Source organism: Toxorhynchites rutilus, chromosome 3 (assembly GCF_029784135.1).
Source record: "Toxorhynchites rutilus septentrionalis strain SRP chromosome 3, ASM2978413v1, whole genome shotgun sequence".
In the NCBI taxonomy this organism is placed as follows: domain Eukaryota; kingdom Metazoa; phylum Arthropoda; class Insecta; order Diptera; family Culicidae; genus Toxorhynchites; species Toxorhynchites rutilus.
In genome coordinates, this window is record NC_073746.1 from 280,337,158 (window position 1) to 280,356,133 (window position 18,976).

Consider the following 18,976-nt stretch of genomic DNA (forward strand, 5'->3'; position numbering starts at 1 on the left):
CGTATGTCGCAATTTATTTCATGTCAATGCATTGAAAATTTACCTCGAAGGCTATTCCGGTGGCCTTTTTCGAAATTGACATAGACTCGGCTACAGTCGATTATATACATGTTGCACCAGCACCATTATTCCATATCTCATAACTACATCAATATATCTTTGGCACCGCATGTAAACAACAACAATGACAACACTTGCAAGTATCAAATATCACGCTACATGTTATTTAGTATTGCCTCAAAGGAATCGCACCTCTAGATATCATTCGTACAAACTAAGCGTAAACCAAGCGCCAAACAAGCGTTCACCATAGCATGCATACAGAGCCATACATTGGTGGCTTGAAACTACTAGCAATATAAACATTTCTCATCATTTTGCGCTATTCTCAAAAGAAACGCTTCTGTTGATATTACTGGCCTCGAAAAGAGTTGCATTACTTTCTCATGCTCGAGATAAGCGCAGCTATCTCCCTTAGTGGAGGAAGTTTTGCTACTGGCAAGCAAAACCTAATCACATACAAAATTCCAGAACATTTACTTTCTTGAAACAAGAGAAATAAACTCTTTTTGTTAATAACAACCTCGAAAACAGTAGCAATGCTTCATTATGATCAATATTAACGCAAATGCAATCCTAGTTGAAGGCAGTTTTGCGACTGGCACGCGAACCCAAATAACTTATAACATTCCAGTAAGATATTCATGATGCTTAGTATTCTCAAATAATTTTTTGGTGCACAACCTTAACGTCTGCTTAATGCATTGATGCATTCTCAAAGGCACAAACGAAGTCCTTATGAAGACGGAAAATAAACAATGTTAACTGCTTGGAAAAAGACCGAATTATGCCACACAGCTTGTACTCTGCTGTAACACCCATCGATGCGAATTCGCTGATGAGTTTGTCAAGAGCGACCGCCTTCAACACCAGCGGGGGGAGCTTGATTTTGGTTGCTGCCTAGGCGTTTACATTTTCGACCGACGCGCCGAAATCGCCTACTTCGCTGTTGTTCGGTGCGGTGTCACATTCGCGAAGGCTCGGTTCAGTGCGAGCGCTATTCACTGCACCAACACCGCGTGCATCATTAGATGACGCTTACCTCGAAATTTTATTGCCCCTGGCAATGCATTCGTTTTTTGCAGGGCTCGAGTCTGCCTTCCTCTTCTTCTTGCTCATCGCACACTACGCGAAGCGTCCAATTTATGACGCGGAAAGAAGAACACACGATACGAATAACGCGAAAATCGAACAGAAAAATCAAACGACGATTTCCAAGTTGGATTACCACTGGTGGGGTCCAATCTTAGATCGAAGCGCAGCGAAAGCAAAGTGAACTGGATCACTCAACAGTCCGATGCCGAATGAAAGTTTGCCTCAGCGAGATCCACTGTTTATACTCTAGGCAAGTATTCCCCTTCATTCTTCTTCTTTTCCTTTGTTCGCGGAGACTTTAAATCCTACGATTTCCCCTCCGTTGGTCGTCGATAAGTTGCTCGTTATTGATAGCTCTGTTCGGTAAAGCACTCAAATGGACAGAACATATGTATGGGAAAATAGAAACACTTAAAGTTTTCATGAATTTTAACCATTTACTAACAAGGGGATTCTAATGTATGGCATATTAAACAAATCTTACGGAATTTCCGATTCGTTTAGTATGTAAATCGCCAAAATCCGTTCGCGGCAAAAATAGTTATTAACGTTAACTTTATTTCATAAAAACGTGACCTGTTTTCTGATTTGACACCCTTAATGAAAGACGTAGTTCTACGTCAAAAATAGTTTGAAGATATTTATCGATACACCTTAGTAAGATGTACTTTGAGTATTTTTTCATATTTTTGTCTCAAAACTATTGAGAATGGCGTGAAAAAAACCGAAAGGTGCATTTTTCACCATAGATCCTATGGTGTACCATATAAGGACTCAAATATATGGTACTACTGCCAACATGTTTTATTCAGTACCCTTCAAAATATTTTCCATACAGCTGGTGATTTGGTTTGGGGGACTTTTTACTCCCTTACCCAGCCTGACCCTTTGGAAATATAAAAAAAAATTATACCGTGCAACACTGAAAAAAATCACACATATCTAGAAAAGTCATAGGAACACATTTCAAAATGAATTAGGGTAGTACTGAATCTTTAAATCAAAAAATAAAAAATAAAAATTCAGAGTTTCAATATTTTTTTTAGTACTTCAATTTTTGATAAATTTTTATGTTTCTTAATACACCGTAGTAAGTATTTTTAGTTAGATCAGTATTTTTTTCAAATTTTTATCTCGAAGCTTTTGAGGATGGCGTGAAATAAACGAAAAAGTGCGTTTTTCACTATAGATCCTACGTTAAACCACATAGCCACATGTTTATTGCATTTCTTAGTGATTCCATAGTGCTTAAATAACAAGTGATTGATTATGCAACATACTATAAGTATTGTATTAATCCTCACATACTGATACAAATAGACGCCAACAGCAAAGGAAATGCAATTGAAATTTTATTTGATGTAAGATTTAGTATTACGTTTACGTTAACTAGCATTTTCCCTAACGACAATCAACCATTTTTTGTCGAGACATTTGTTCTCGTTTCGAACCAAAATACGCTCGAACATAATGTTACGCAATGCCAAACTTTGCTCGAAACTCTATTACTGCCTTATTCGTTTCACTCGTTTCGAGCTCGCTTCGAGGTCCATAATGGAAAAAGTGGTCGAAACGAATAAAACTCACTCGTCTCGAAATGCGGAATGCCACTCCTGGTATATCTTCCAGTTACACGCAGTCCTACGTTGGAATAAAAACTCGATCTTCTATTTCAGATCCACTCGTCCACCCCGGGAACGGCGACCGGACCGTGCAGTTTACATTCCACGGGCTCGCCGAAGTCTAACAATTCCACCGGTGACAGCACCGGAACAACAAGCTGCGACGACAACCTTCCCGACAGCTGCATTTTCGCCGACGTCAACACATCCCATCATCATCCCTGGCTCGATCAGTTCACCACCAAAACCGGCCAAGAAAGAACGTATCCCCGTCATCAGTTGTTGCCAAATCACTAGTGGCGAGAAAGATCGTAAACCACCTAAGGCGAAGGAAAAACCACTCCCGACTGCTACTACTACTACTACTAATACTGCCGGTGCAACCGGTAACTCTGTGATAGATTGTCAACACTCGAAGCCTAACAGCGCCGACAACGGATGCTCGCATCCTTCGTTAACCGGGTTCAAAAACCGTAGTCATAGTGTGGAGGAAAGCATATCCTCGACGGAAAAAAATCAGGAGATTGTGAAGCTAAAAAAGCAGAAATCTGAAGAGGTACCACGAGAGACCGCAATCCAAGACTGTGATCTCCTGGGTAAGACCCACGACAGAAAGGAACGCTCCGGTTGCAGTATTTTAACGGATCTGAACGGAAGTACAAATCTAAAAGTGGTGGATAACATGAATAGATCCAACAAACAGCGCAGTCCCAAGCAGCCGACGACCATCGCTGCTCCCCTAATCATCAATGATAATGCCTCGGAGAAGATTGATAAAGATGAGAAAGAGTTGAGGCGAGCATCGCAAGAGATCAATCGTAGCAATCGGAGGATCATCAAGCAAACGTTCGCTTCCAACGTTTTGGAGATTGGGGAACACGACTCGGTTGATAGGGAATCTAACGTGGACAAGACTAATGATCATCATGGTAGACAACAGGATGCGTTGAGACACGTCAATCCGGAAGAGGACGATTGGGAAACCATGTATGATGATAATGGGGATTGTCTGAACCCGAAGCTAATGGAAGAACTGACATCGGCGGTGGGGAAGGTTTCGATTGAGGTTCCACGCTCGGATTATAAGGTATGGTCTCACAAAAGTTGTTATATGACCCTTATGATGGTAATAATGTTATCAAACGGCATGTTTAGCTGTACCAATCGAAGCAAGCGGCACTGAACGAGGAAGAATTCCCCCATGTGCTGGAGGTATCCAACTTCCCGGTGGAGTTCAAAACACAGGATCTCATGATGCTTTTTTCCCAGTACAAAGAGTCTGGTTTCGATATTAAGTGGGTAGATGATACCCACGCCCTAGCTGTGTTTAGTAGTTCCAAAATCGGTAAAAAATATTGAAATTATGAAATATGGTTTTGAAAAAGTTACCTAGCACATGTCCGTTTGCTTTGCATTTCAGCTGCCGAAGTTCTTGCCAATGGCCACACATTCGTTAAGCTGAAACCACTGGCCGAAGCCACGGTGGAATCGCGTACCAAAGCCCGCAAATGTTCCAGCTCGCTGCAACCGTATCGTCCGCGGCCAGAAACCTGCGCTGCACTGGCTCGACGGCTCGTGACGACAGCGCTGGGTGTTCGACTGAAAACCGCCCCCGAGGAGCGCGAAAATGAACGACGCGTTCTCCGGGAAGCCAAAGGTAATCTCGAAGAACGCACCACACAATGGCAATAAATCTCTAATATTCTATTCCTATTTTAGAACGCAAACTTCTCGCAGCGAAGCAACGGGATGAAATCTGGGAGAGCTAAAAATATAATTAGTTTTTATATTTACATCTGTTTTGAGTCGCTGCCATAGTATTGTGAATGTTGTTAACCAATAATCTCTCCAGGTCTATCCGGTTGCGGATTATATTCTCTCATCGGTGCCTTCCTGCGCATGCGTGTGTTTGGATTGCTTCCTATCGCTTTGGAAAGGACAGCTTCAGTGATCAATGATATTTTTCTACGCATTGCTAAGCTAGTTATTGAATGGGGGAGCGCCCATATAGGTGAAATGCGACTGAGGTTCGGTTTAAGGTTAAGTTTTTAACCTGTTCATCTTACTCCCCGTTTACCACACACAGATGTACCTTAAGAATGTAAACCATAGCAACCAGGTACACTGGAGAGAAACGAGAAAAAAACAATAAGAATTATATATTTAAAAACTATTATTGTAGACAGTAATTGTAAGTGCGAACGATGAGAATGTTTATTTACAGGTTTTTATCATATGCAATTTGTATTGTGAGAATATAACATGTAATTTTTATCATGAAAATAAACAGAAATGATTAGGAAATTATAAGAGACATGCGTCTCTTACGGTTGAAATGTTTGTTTTGTCTACTTATGTTTACAGGTTTATCTGTAGGTTGAATATGAAGGTAGAACCGAAGGCTTCTATCGTGATTCATTTAAAGTTTCGGTCTCTTTATCGGTGTGTTTGCATAGCATAAATACGTTTTCAATTTTTATGGCACCCACAATTAACCCCTTCACGTATACCGTCGAACCACACTCGTCGCGATTAGACTGTGCCAGAACGAACAACATCGAACCACTCTCATCGTCTATCGATGTGAAATGGATACACGCTTCAGGCGTGTGATGATGCGGGACTGCTACGATCGTAAGTAATAGCGAATTCGTTTTTGTTCAGTTTCAACCCCAGTGCCGCACTAACTGCTGTCAAAACGTTTTTTTATTCACTCAGTTGCGCACTCAGTGTCGCACTAGTTCGCCCCGAAAGCTGCTATTTTCGCACTGAGATGCTTCACGGGTTGGCACTCGGGTTCACCAATACAACTATACTGAACTGTCAAGTTCCGAGTATTGTTTTGGAAAATCTAGAAATGAAGACTATGAAAATGGAAAAGCTACTGCTCTTGCTTTTGTATTATTGGAATCGTAATCCAATTCGGATTCTGATTTTGAAGAGTATAGTCGTGTAGACGGCATTAAGCTCCGTGTGCTTTCATTGGGAGGCGAAAATTATTATGGATATTCAGGAGGAATAAACATGCTCTCAAAATCAAAATTATGAATGAAAATTTACTTTAACGTATCGAATATTTATTTTATGGGATGAAATAAGAGGGTTTTTTTTCCGATATCGCAGAAACATTGAACGAAAACTGTGTCTAACGATGATTTTATATTATAATAGTAATTATTTGTGGAACAAACAGGAAATGCATCGACAAATGGTTAAGTGAGTGTCAGGACTACATGTGTTAGGTAATCAAACAATATGAAGTAAAAAATGTCATTCAAACTTTTATATTTTTACACTGCACTTGGCCCTTCTTATCTGATAGAGAATAATTTACCTCCCAAGCACTAATGTCGCCACCAGACGTCGACACTGTACATTTGTCGTCGCAAATATAAACAAATCAGACTATATAACGCACACCAACAAACCACCGCATTCGTGAAACTGAAAACGTTTTTTTATTACAGAGTTAGTGTGGCACTGACTCAGTTTTAAAAACGAATTCGCTATAAGATACACAGGGGTCTATTCCGAGAGTCGGTTCACGACGTGACAGTCAATTTGCGCACGTGTTTGTATTCTGAGTATCGGTGTGATTAAAAAATTGCCAGGTGCAATGAACTCTGTTTCGCTTATTTAGTCATCAAGGAAGTGAATGTCGTTCTGGAATTTTGTATGTGATTTGGTTTCGCTTGCCAGTAGCAAAACCTTCTCCACTAAGAATGACAGTTGCGCTTATCTCGAGCAAGCATTGTTCTGCGAGAACAAGAATCAAACAGAAAAATTCAAACAAGAGAACAAGAGAACAAGAAAGAACATAAAACAATTATCGTCAAATGATTCTACAACAAAAAAAAACATTTGAGGACGACCAAGCGGTAGAATGATTATTTCAAAATTTTCGTAGCATTAAAAAATAAAGTCGCAGTTATAAACAAGCGACTTGAATTAAACTACAGCGTAGTTCTACGTCAACAATGCGGTCGTATCTTGAACACAACTTTCTATATTTTTTTACTACGCTTGTCGAAGGAGAAAAACGCTAAATATAAAAAAAGTCCCGCTGAAAGGACCTATCCAGCGCATTACTTCATATCCTCGGTTCTCGTCATTACACTACTTTACCCTTTTTGACGTGGGACTACGTCTAACCGGAGTATATGGGGGGTAAAATGAAAACCTAAACACAGAACATCCAGGAAAAAATGAAAGATTCCGAATGCTTATAACTCGAACATTTCTTACTGGATCGGTAAGATGTTTGCATCAATTGATAGGGAATATTTCTACGCTTCTATCGCAATTAATAAAATGTTATTTTTCATTAGATAAACAATTGAATAACTGTAAAATGTTAAGCGTTATCTAAACGGCATAACTGCCTCATTTTGATTGGCCCGATCTACGATTTCCCTAACACATTGACCAAGCAGCCTTGGGTAAATCAGCATTGCAAATACATGAAAGTCGGGGGTATTTTTGTTCCGACTGAAATGTGTTTCCCTAACACAGACTTTAAATCCAAGGAGCGTGGGGAAATTGGCATTCCAAATACATGTAAGTCGGGGGCATTTTTGGTCCGACTGAAATGTGTTTCCCTAACACAGAGTTCAAATCCATGTAGCGTGGGGAAATCAACATTGCAAATACATGAAAGTCGGTGGAATTTTTGTTCCGACTGAAATGTGTTTCCCCAACACAGACTTCAGAACCAAGGTGTCTGAGGAAATTGGCATTGTAAATTCATGCAAGTCAGTGGCATTTTTGTTCCGACTGAAATGTGTTTGCTTAACACAGACTTCAAAACCAAAATGTCTGGGAAAATCGGCTCTGCAAATAAATGCAAGCTTCGAGTACTTTTGTACTCGCTTGCCTTTGTGCAAACTAGAATATGTTTCTTTAACACGGTCTCCTAAACTTAGGAACCTGGGAAAATCGTGCAGACACTAGAGACGAATGAACTTTCAAGTTTAAATCCTTTATAAAATAAAAAGTAGAAGTTTAAGTTTTTGATTCATGCAAGTCGGGGGTATCTCTGCACCCGCATTTTTTTTTGCACTCCGCAAAGTGTTTTCCTGGCACGGATTACAAAAGCGGGTACGAACACAATGCTTTGGCTCGGTTATTCATTATTGTAATGAAGAATATAGCTTCATATCTTCCGCTCATTGAATTTCTACGCATACCATTTGATGATTAGGCAAAATGTTGTTAACAATTTGCTGCGATAACGCCTATTCATTAAACAATATGCGTTCGACATACATGTCAAAATCGGAACTGAGTGCCTGAGGTTCATATAATCAAGCGAATTCGCGGTTCGATAAGTACGTACACTTGAGAGAAGCAAACTTCAGAAGCAAATGTAAAATAAAATAATCGTTTGAAAATACTCCCGTTCACAAACCGTAAAAGGACTGTCATTAAATTTACTATCACAATGCATGAATTGACCTTACATGACATTTCACAATCTTTTTACTTTTTACAAATCAAATATATTGAATTCAATTGAATTCGGGAATTGTTTCATTCCATCAAAAATTTAATCAATACCAACAAATGATTGATAAGCTAAGGTAGTCCCACGTCAACCTTGCGGTTATATCATAGATATAACCCACCCATTTTTTCTCTCTTCCGGTTCTCCTTTTCTTTTGACGTAGGACTACGTCTAACCGGAAGATATAGGGGGTGAAATGGAAATCTAGGCACTGAACAAGTAGGAAAAAATGCAAGATTTTTGGAACGCTTATAACTCGAGCATTTCTCAATAGATCGCAAAGGTTTTTGCATCAATTGATAGGAAATATATCCACGCATCTATCATAACGAATAACATTTCATTTTTCTTGAGATAAATAATTGAATAATTGTGAAATATCAAGCATTGTCAAAATGCACTATGTGCCCATTTTTGATTGGTCCATTTTGTGCTTCTCAAATCGTACCGACCAAAACGGGCAACCAGAGCAGCAGCGAAATACAATGAAGCACGATTGGAAAGGAAAAAGAAAAAAATGAACGAAACATTGGTCGCAGTCTCACACATGCGTAATTCTCGAGCCAGCCAGTCAGCTTAAAAATCCCCGCTCCGCTGCCGTAACGATCGTTCTCATTCAAACCGTACACCACATCGGTTCGCATCACAACAAATCAACAAACCAACCCAAGCAGCCATGTCTGGACATGGTAAAGGAGGAAAAGTGAAGGGAAAGGCAAAATCCCGCTCGAACCGTGTTGATCTGGAGTTCCCCGCAAGGGTAGCTAGGCCGAGCGCGTTAGTACCAGTGCACCAGTCCACCTAGCCGGCGTTATATAGTTTCGGCCGCCGAAGTGATCGAGTTAGCTGGCAAAGCTGCTCGCGACGATAAGAAAACCCGCATTCGGAACAGAACACATTCGGTTCGGTGGACATCAAGACAACAGGCAGTTGCAGCGAGTGGCAAGTGGCAATCGCAAAACGGCATCAGGTAGCAGAAGAAAAAAGTTTGTTCTTTATACAAACTGCTTGGGTGGCAAATCCAGAACAAGGCGGCATCGAGGGCGTTCGAAATGGTTTTTTTCAAAACCACGAGTACTAAGTTTTCTAAATTGGAACCATTCCATAAAACAAGGCGCTTTTCAGGGCCATTAAACCCTCCAAAAAAGAGTTTAGGAAATACAGTTCAATGCTTTCTAAAATAATATCCAAAATAATAACAAAACACAAATTGATTTTTTCATAATTTGTTTGCCAGGATATGATGAGTATGTGAATTTGGCAGTTGTTCTGAGCTTATTGATTTTCACCAATTCTTAAATTGCTTCTAGATTGAAAGTACAGTAATTTACACTTATCTCGACATTTAGCTAATTGGACGGACCAGTAATGCGACATATTTAGTTGGACATTTTTGTAAACATAGAGTTCGGGGTCCAAATTATGACCCCACATTGAAGGTCGACACTGTACCACTGTCATCGCAAATGTTCAATTACAGGTTAAAATTACCTCCAATCCGATACTGAGTGGTGGTAATGCGACGTGCCATTGAATGTAATTTACTGTAAAATATATCACAAGCTGGATGGGAAGAAATTTTCCAACTGTGAAAGCTGTGGCGAGTGGCAAATGCAATCGCTAAACAGCAAGGTTTAGCCGAACAAGATGGGGATATCGAGTGATAACAAAACAATAAACTCTTTAGATTGAAGATAATTTTGTGATCCTGAAAAGGACCCTTTTTAGCCTGCATGTGAATCCAACGAGCGAACAAATCGTAATGAATGTATTTTTCTTTCGTTCTTTCTTTCTTTGTTTTTAAGAGGCTTTAAACTTTTGCAGTTCATTCGCCTCTAGCCCAGTGAAGAGCCACAATAAAACCAGCCCAGAGGGGACTGGCGAAAGGGAAACCAACAAAATCACTCATCAGATCTGTCCGCTCGACTCTCGGTTAAAGAAGAAGGTAGGAAGGGATCCTATGCTTCATAAGATATTTAATATATGCTGTAAAGAAAAGTAAATATTTACTGATCCGAGGACCAAAGCAGTAACGAAGCACAAGTGACCCAGCGAAAGGCGTGCTCCAAAGCCAAAAAAACAAAAAGGCCCTTCTCAGGAGGATAGGAAGGAAAGGAGTGGAAAGGATTTGGGAGGGATTAGTGGAGTGGGAGGGGGTGGGAGTGGTATGGGAAGGAAAGAGGGGAGGAGTGGGTGTGGGGTGGGGTGAAATGAAATGAAATACAGTTTGAATAGATAATAAAATATAGTGGTTTTGAATTTAATGGTATATAGTAGAGCTGAAAAATGGAGAGGTTTATTTAATGAATTTATCCTCCTTGGTGAGTGTGGCTGTAAAGTTAGGAAATCAGTTAAGTAATGTAATAAATGGAATATATATGTGAGAATATGTATTAATAGATGCGTGTATATATATGTATGTAGTTACATACATGTATATACACACATGAACACGCATACATGACCGTGAAGTGGCGAACTGTAATAAATAAACAATTTCAAAAGTACTTAGTATTTCGATTTAGATTTTACCAAAGAAGTCGGTTTCTTTCAGAAACGCAATAAGATTGGTTTCTTGGGTCTCGTCTCTACTGAGGATATCTCGGAGACTCTGACCTATATTGTGTCGGGCTCGAGCATCTTTGGTATGTTGGCATTCTAATAGAAGATGGCTAACGGGTGCTACGTTGCAAGCACATTGGGGTTTTTCGGCTCTGTAGAACAAGTGTGAGTGGCTGAAGTTAGTGTGCCCAATTCGAAGACGGGTAAGGACTTGCCTTTCCCTACTATTGAGACGGTCCTCCCAAGGGAGAGTGGAATTTTTGATTTGATGAAGATGAGTGGGACGGCTGTTTATCCAGTCTATGTCCCAACTTTCACGGACTTGCTGTTTTACCCAGCGGACAATGTCAGATGGAGGACAGGGCATGTCTGGGGGTTCCATTTTGCTGCCCTTGCCGGCCAATATGTCGGCGGCTGTGTTTCCGCGGATTCCTGAGTGACCAGGAACCCAGCAGAAGGAGATGTTTTTGTCTGAAGCAGCCTCTTCTGTTTGTATTATCCATGGGTGTTTGCTGTTTCCACTTAGAAGATCATGGAGACAGCTAGCTGAGTCGGAAAATATTGTGGTAGGAAGGAAATCATGGGTGCATTCTTGGGTAGCTATTAGAAGAGCGAAAGCTTCCGCACTGAAGATGGAGCATTGCGGTGGAAGAGAAAAGCTACCTATGTATCTACTCTCAAAAATTCCACATCCAACTCCATCGGCATTGACTGAACCATCTGTATATACCTGGTGATTAATTTGAAAATTGGATGCAATGAGGTTATTGAAGCAAGCTTTGATTTTGATTCACAAATATTGGGGAGGTCTTTGTTTGTGAGGTTGTTGAATGATGTTTTGGCCCTGCGTATTAGTGGGACATTGTGGTCATTGTCGGGAAGTGACAGGTGACGGATGGCTTTATTTGTAATGGCTTTTGTCGCCAGGTGTTTGAAGGGAAGTTGACCACTTTCAGCCATTACGGCAAGAGTGGGGCTAGTGGGAAAAGCTCCGATTGCAATCCTGACTGCTTTATTGTAAACTGGTTGAATGGTGTTTAACACACCGTCCCCTCCGCGGCTGAAGGTGCCTATTCCGTATAGGATTTTTGGGACCAACCAAACGTTTACAATATTCAGCAGTGTTTTTCTGTGACCAGAGGCTAGGTTGCCTGCAATAGCCTTGATGATGTTCAGCTTCATTCTGGTGGCTATTTTGGTCTTTTGGGAATGTGGTAAGAAGTTGAGTTTCTTATCAAAAGTAACTCCTAGTATTTTCAATGTCCTCGTTGTGGGGATCGGGATTTTGTTAAGTTGAAGATAGGTTCTCCTACTGAGATGTTTTCCAATGTACATGTGCTTGGATTTCTCCGGGGAAATTTTAAAACCCTTTTTTAGAGCCCAGTTTTGGATGGAGTCTAAGGTTTTTTGAAGCCTCTTTCTCTGATTTAAGCCGAAGCAGCTCGTAGAGATGAGAGTTATGTCATCTGCATAGACTATGATCTTTATGTGATCGGGAATTAGTTCGAAGATGGATTGCATAGCAATGTTGAAAAGGGTAGGTGAAAGTGCTGAGCCTTGGGGGAGACCGTTTTCAGGGATTTTTAAAGAAGACCTATGGTTGTTGATGATGGTTTTGAAAGACCGGTTTTCAAGGAAACTTTTTATGAAGAGGCCTAACCTCCCACGAATCCCCCAGTTGAAAAGGCTTTTCAGCACTGGGTATCTCCATGCCCGATCGAAGGCCTTGGATAGGTCAAGTGAAACGATATCTATGTTCTGTAATTTTTCAGTTGCGTCGTCTAGGATTTTTTCGATTGCTACGAGGCAATCTTCTGAACCTTTCCCCGGGCGGAATGCGAATTGTCTGGAATCAATCAGCTTATTTGACTCGAGAAAGGTCGTTAAGCGTCGATTTATTATTTTTTCCATGACTTTCCCAACACAACTTAGAAGAGTGATGGGGCGGAAATTGTCGAGAAGATGATTGTTCATGTCTGGTTTCGGGATACAGATCATTAAACCCTCTTTCCAGCAACTGGGGAGGGTTCCACTGTCCCAGACTTTGTTGAGGAGCTTCAGAAGTGCTTTTTTCCCGAGATGAGGTAGTTTCTTTAGCATCGGGTAGCTGATGTCATCGGGTCCGGTGGATCCTTGTTTGACTTTGTTCAGTACCCAATCGAGCTCTTTGAGGGAGAGGTTTTTGTTGAAGTCAAATTCCACATCGGTATGAAAATCGATGGGAATTTTTTCGCATTCCGTTTTGTGGGTTTGAAAGGTTTGGTCGTAATTTTGATTGGAGGAGGCAGATGCAAAGAAATCTCCGAACGCCTCGGCGATGATTTTCCGGTCATTGGTGTATTGACCGTTAATAAGAAGATTATACTCTTTGCTTCTTTTCTTGCCATGAAGCCTACCAATCTTACTCCATAACTCCTTTGTCGACGTGTTAGGGTTAATTTCGCTGACGAATTTAGCCCAACTATTATGTTTGGCTGAATTAATGGCAGTTCGAGCTTCGTTGCGAGCCCTTTGGAACTCTGTGAGCAGAGTGGGCTTATGGGGGTTATCCGGATGGGCCTTTCTTAGTTTGCGCAAGGCCTTACGTCGACCTTTGATCGCTGCCTTCACCTCAGGCGACCACCATGGGACGCATTTCCTGTCAGGGATGCCACTGGTTCTAGGGATGTGCAACATTGCAACCTCAAGGACAACTTTGGAGAATTCCTCGGCTGTCCAGTCTTGTTTGGCGGAAAGGCGGTTTTCAATATCAAATTGATAGCCAGCCCAGTCAGCATATTCAAATTTCCATCTTGGCCTTGTTGGAAACTCTGGAGAAGATTGGCCGAAGGAGATGAGAATTGGAAAATGATCGCTGCCGCAGGTATCATCGTGAATGTTCCAAGAAAGTTTTGAAGAGAGTTTGTGTGATACCATAGTAAGATCGATGGCCGAAGTAGTACCAGTATGATGAATTCTGGTGTGTTGGCCGTTGTTTAGAAGGAGTAGGGAATGGTCGGAGATAAAATCTTCGATTACAGATCCTTTTTGATCGAGGTATGCGCCTCCCCAGGCGTATGAGTGGACATTGAAATCACCCATAATTATGATTGGGGCGGGAAGTTGGGAGAACAGATGCTCCAGTTGGCCTTGTAGAGTGGCCGGATTAGAATTATTAGTGATGTAGATGCTGACGACAGTGATTGGAAAGGGGTGTTTAATGCGTACTACCACTGCCTGAAGGTCGGTGGTAATTGCCAGAAGATCATGTGGAGTGCCATCCTTGATTGCGATTGCAACTCCGTGTTTAGATGGGTTGGGACCCTCTTTGAAGTATGTGATGTACTTTGGGATGAAGTGTTTGTTGAAATTGTTTGGTGTCATAGTTTCTTGAAGGGCTATGACTGTGGGATTAGAGCTCGAAATAAGAATTTTTAGTTCTAAAATATTTTGTCGGATACTTCTGATGTTCCATTGTATCCCGAATTTCTGTATTGGAGTGAATGTGTTGGTGTTTTTAACTCTAATTCCTAAGTCTTGATTGTGTGTATGTTTGAACTATTCAAAGAGAATTAGTTCGATGTTCCTTTACCCTTGGAAAGAGAAGCTTTCTTGGTATTGGTGTTGTTTTTGTTTGGTGTAGAAGTCTTTGGGGTGTTTGTTGTGTTTGTGTTGTTTTTTGTTGAATGTGCGTTGCTGTTGTAGTTATTGTTGTTTTTTGTTTGATGAGTGTTGTTGTTGTTGTTGTTGTTGTTGTTGTTGTTTTCTGTTGGGGTTGTGTTGTTATTTGTTGTTGGTGTCTGTTTTTGTTCATTTCTTGTTCTTTTCTTGTTTTTATTAGTTAGGGTTTCATCTTCGGATTTTTGATCTGAATCTGAAGATGAGCCTTTCGCAATCTTTCTTTTATTTTTATTTTTGTTTGGAACATCGGAAGTATCCATAGAGATGACTGATTCGCTCTCAGATTCAGCTGTTGAACTATCAGTTGTCGAATTTGTCATGGTAGTGTCGAGTGTAGTATCAATTGAAGGGGTGCTTTCGCGGCTGGAAGAGGCCGAAACGGCCGAGGCAGTTGCATTTACAGTTGCAGCTGGTTACTGATTTTGCAAGTTGGAGAGTTTGTCTTGCAAGACACTTGCATATGTTGGTCCATTAATTTGTCCATTGTATTTGTCCTTTGCCTCTTTATAGAAGATACCATAGTCGACTCGGATTTTGGTAATATTATTTTCGCATTGCCATACAGGGCATTTCCTGTTCGAAGAGGAATGGTCCCCTTGGCAATTCACGCAAAATGCTGAAGCGTTGCAGGTTTGAGTTCCATCCTTTTGTTCTGGATGTTCTTGACCGCAATTTCTGCAAAGCGGGTTATCGCGTTTGCATCGTTTGCTTGTATGCCCAAATTTGTAGCATTTAAAGCATTGCATTGGGTTGGGATAGAAATTTCTAGTCCCAGCCCGAATAAACCCGAAATTAATAAAGTCTGGAACTACAGTTCCACGAATAGTCAAAATGAGAGTGGCAGTTGGCACAACAATATTATTCTCCTTCCTGGTGATGCGCTTGACATGATTAAGGGTTGGGTGGTAAATCACTTCAATAGGGGTTCCGTCAATCAGTTGATTAATTAAAAGGAGCTTACCAATGATATCCTCATCCTTGGCCGTAAGGATATATTGAGTCCTCTTCTTGTCGTCTCGTTGCGGTCGCGCTGTGTAATATTTTTTTCCTACAGCGTTAGCGATCGTCTTGCTTACTATGAACGGATTAGTCGGGATTATGTTCTCTCCTGTTGCACGAAGTAGCAGGATTTGAAGATTTCCGTTTAGTGGGTCGGCCCACCTTGGAGCGGTACGTTGGGTAGGTTTACCCTCGTACATGTTTGTAGCTCGGCCTCCCGGAGGCCCGGAGCTACTTGAAGCCATGCTGTTGTCTGGCTACACCCTAGGTATAGCCGATGACTGGGGTTTTCTTCGGGTTAAAACACTATATAATATTTATGGGGGCTTTACACTTAGGGAAATGTGCCCAGAAATTCACACTTTTTTAACCAGAGCACTTGTAAAACCACCAATATCGCGTATAAGCTTTTGAAATTGTTTTCACCAGTCACTTCACTGTCCGTAAGCGCACGTCTTCTTTTTAAATTATATTTTATATTTAAAATCACTAATCGTTACAAATAAACTGCCAACACTGCCCAAAAGAAAAAAGGGGGCGTGGCGTTGGTGACGCCGAAAAGCGCGCGCTTTTCCGGCACGCCGGTAAGCACCGCTCACTGCGGTCGAAGTAAACGGATGTCGTCTGCTGCAGCAAATCTGTAAACTAAAACTATATTGAGGACTAACTTAGCCTTCAGAAAGGCTGCTAGAAGCAAAAGTTAGTTTTTTAGGTGTGAAAAAACAGGTAAAATCTGCAAACTCCTTCCAAGGCGCCAGAGGGTGACGTTCCAGTCCGAGATCCAAAAGCGCCGTGATGTATTTTTTTGCCATCGCTCCCTTTTAACGCTCATTCGTTTGTCTCGTTGGACTCGCCCCTCTGGCTGAGTCTGCCGATTTGTCTCTATCCTGTGAGTGTGTACCGCTAGAGTATAAAACACGCGGACCCCAAAAAAATATCTTATTTTCTTTCAAACCGTACACCCGTGTGGTTGTACGGCATCGGCATCGTGGACGTAACAAAGAAGGACAAGTTAAGGGAAAGGCAAAGTCTCACTCGAACCGTGCAAGTCTCCAGTTCCCTGTTGGTCGCATTCACTGATTGCTCCGCAAGGGTAACTAGGCCGAACGGATTGGTGCCGGAGCAGCAGTATACCTAACAGCGATTATAGAGTTTCGGCCGTCGGAGTGCTCGAGTTGGCTTGCAAAGCTGCTCACGACAATCAGAAAACCCGCATCAAGAACAGAGCAGGTTCGGTTCGGCGCTCATCAAGGCAACAATTAGTTTCAGTGAGTGGCAAAGTGTTTCTCCGGCACGTCGCATCAAATGTAATTTACTGAACAACATGTCACAAGCTGGATGGGAAGAAATTTTCCAACTGTGAAAGCTGTGGCGAGTGGCAAACGCAATAGCTAAACAGGAAGGTTTAACCGAACAAGATGGGAATATCGAGTGATAAAAAAAACACAACACCAAAGGTTCTTTTCAGAACCATCAACATATTCATGAAGAGTAAACAGTAAACTAATCCATTTTTAAGGTAGATAGGTAGGTATTCACGTAGGAGAAGAAAATAAAACAATATATTTAAAATATATATTTAACAAAAGCTGTCCCCTTTGTATAGTCCTACGTCACTCCGGTTATGTCCCCGACATTACCAACCCGTCTTTTTAGCTCTCCCATCTTTTCGCATATAATTTCTATAAATTAAATATTAAATTACTAATAATTCTTTCCTTTTCAATTTCCCACTAACATTTTATTTCTTATAATAATCTTTCTCTATCTTCTCTATTTGCTTTCAACGCACTCTGGCACTATTAAAATTTATTTGTTCCGGCGCGCACTTCCTGTTTCCTTGAGGGTGGAAAGTTGTTAGTCGGCACTATTCTTTACCGAGCTTTTCTTTTCTTTTTTCCTTTTGTGTGAGTTCATTTATGTTTTGCCTAGTTAGCAGCTCTGTTGAATGACAGATGGTCCCATGAAGCGTATTTCGCGGCGGGCATTTTTACTCAGGGCTCACACCGTTCACTATTGGGCCAACTGGCAACAGGCGGTGGATATTTATGGCGATTTTTATTAAAACATTATGTTGGAATATATTGTTGTTTGGGTAGAGCCAAAATTAATGCTTGGAACCAATGGTTACAGATTTGTCCGTTACATGGAATAAATGTTACAGAAAATGTTATAGAATAAAGACAGCCTTAAATCGGACAATTCCTGTCTCGAGGTTTTGCTCGTATCAACACATTCGGCGAACCATTTTTATTTATATAAATAGAAGAAGATATAGGAATGCGTTTTATCACATTAAAATCCATTTCCACTTTTGAGCGAAGATCAATTTCGTTAGCACAAACAACAACGCTTGTCATTATGTAATTGTACAACATATGCGAATTGGATTTTTCGAACTTTCCCATTTTGCTTCAGAGTTTTTCGAAAATTTTCAATTGTCATGTTTGGTTGGAATATGGTTGGTTGAAATATGTATTATTTTTACGGGACCCCCTCTCCATTCCAAAGGAGAGAGAGGTGTCATACCATCATAGAAACATTTCTTGTACCCAAAAACTCTCACATCACAAATTTGGCTTCATTTGCTTGATTAGTTCTCGAGTTATGTAAAAGTTTGTGTTTCTTTTGTATGGCCGCCCCCTTGCCTCAGAGAGAGGGGTGGAGTGTCTATTCACCATAGAAACGTTTCGTGTCCCCATTTGCTTGCCAAATTTGGCTCCATTTGCTTGCTTAGTTTTCGAATTATGCAGAAATTTGTCTTTCAAATTAGAGAGGGGGTAGACCCTCCACCCCCTTAGAGAGGGGGTGGAGGGTCTAACTACCGTAAGAACATTTATTGCGTCCTAAAATCTCCACATGCCAAATTTGGTTTTATTTGCTTGATTTGCTCGAGTAATGCAGAAATTTGTGTTTCATTTGTATGGCAGTTTTTTTTTCTATAAGTTTTCCCGGGCCTCTCTTGAAAAGCTCCACTGCGAGGACATACTTACCAGCTGCTTTGTGCTTCTTTAGCTGGTCAATGGACTCTCTAACTTCACCCATTGTAAGAGGTGGTACATCATTGTTGTTCACTACACCGGTGAAGTCCTCATCAACGCCGTCTTGGTCTCCTGTCTGGGCGCTGTTCAGGTGTTCATTGTAGAGCTGCCACCACATTTCGATTACCTCAAGTTCGTTTGTCAAGATCCTCATTTATTGTTCCTGCACATTTCGGCAGGCGCCACAAAGCCTTTGTACGTAACGTTCAGTTTATTGAAGAACTTTCGTAATTATCGAGAAGATAAACCAGCTCTATCTCCCAACACTTTTGTCTAGTCGCTCGTTGCAGTATGGCTACGCGTGTTGCATCCTTCTCGTTCAGAAGCGCTCGGCCCTGCAATCGTCGTAGGTGGTACCGTGGTGAGCGCTGATGTCTTATGTTACAACTGACAGTTTATAACGCAATTTGACCATCACCAGGTAGTGGTCTGAA

At 41.1% G+C, this 18,976-nt stretch overlaps 1 protein-coding gene across 1 annotated transcript in view; it reads left to right on the forward strand.

Moving 5' to 3' along the window:
* The window catches only part of LOC129774267 (uncharacterized), a 70,288-nt gene extending 65,175 nt beyond the window's left edge, over positions 1 to 5,113 (forward strand). The window contains exons 6-9 of the mRNA XM_055777984.1: positions 2,832 to 3,864; positions 3,933 to 4,122; positions 4,198 to 4,434; positions 4,497 to 5,113. Of these exons, the coding sequence (XP_055633959.1) occupies positions 2,832 to 3,864; positions 3,933 to 4,122; positions 4,198 to 4,434; positions 4,497 to 4,546 (1,510 nt within the window). The 3' untranslated portion in view covers positions 4,547 to 5,113. The remainder of the gene's footprint in view (positions 1 to 2,831; positions 3,865 to 3,932; positions 4,123 to 4,197; positions 4,435 to 4,496) is intronic.
* Positions 5,114 to 18,976: the final 13,863 nt, after the last annotated feature.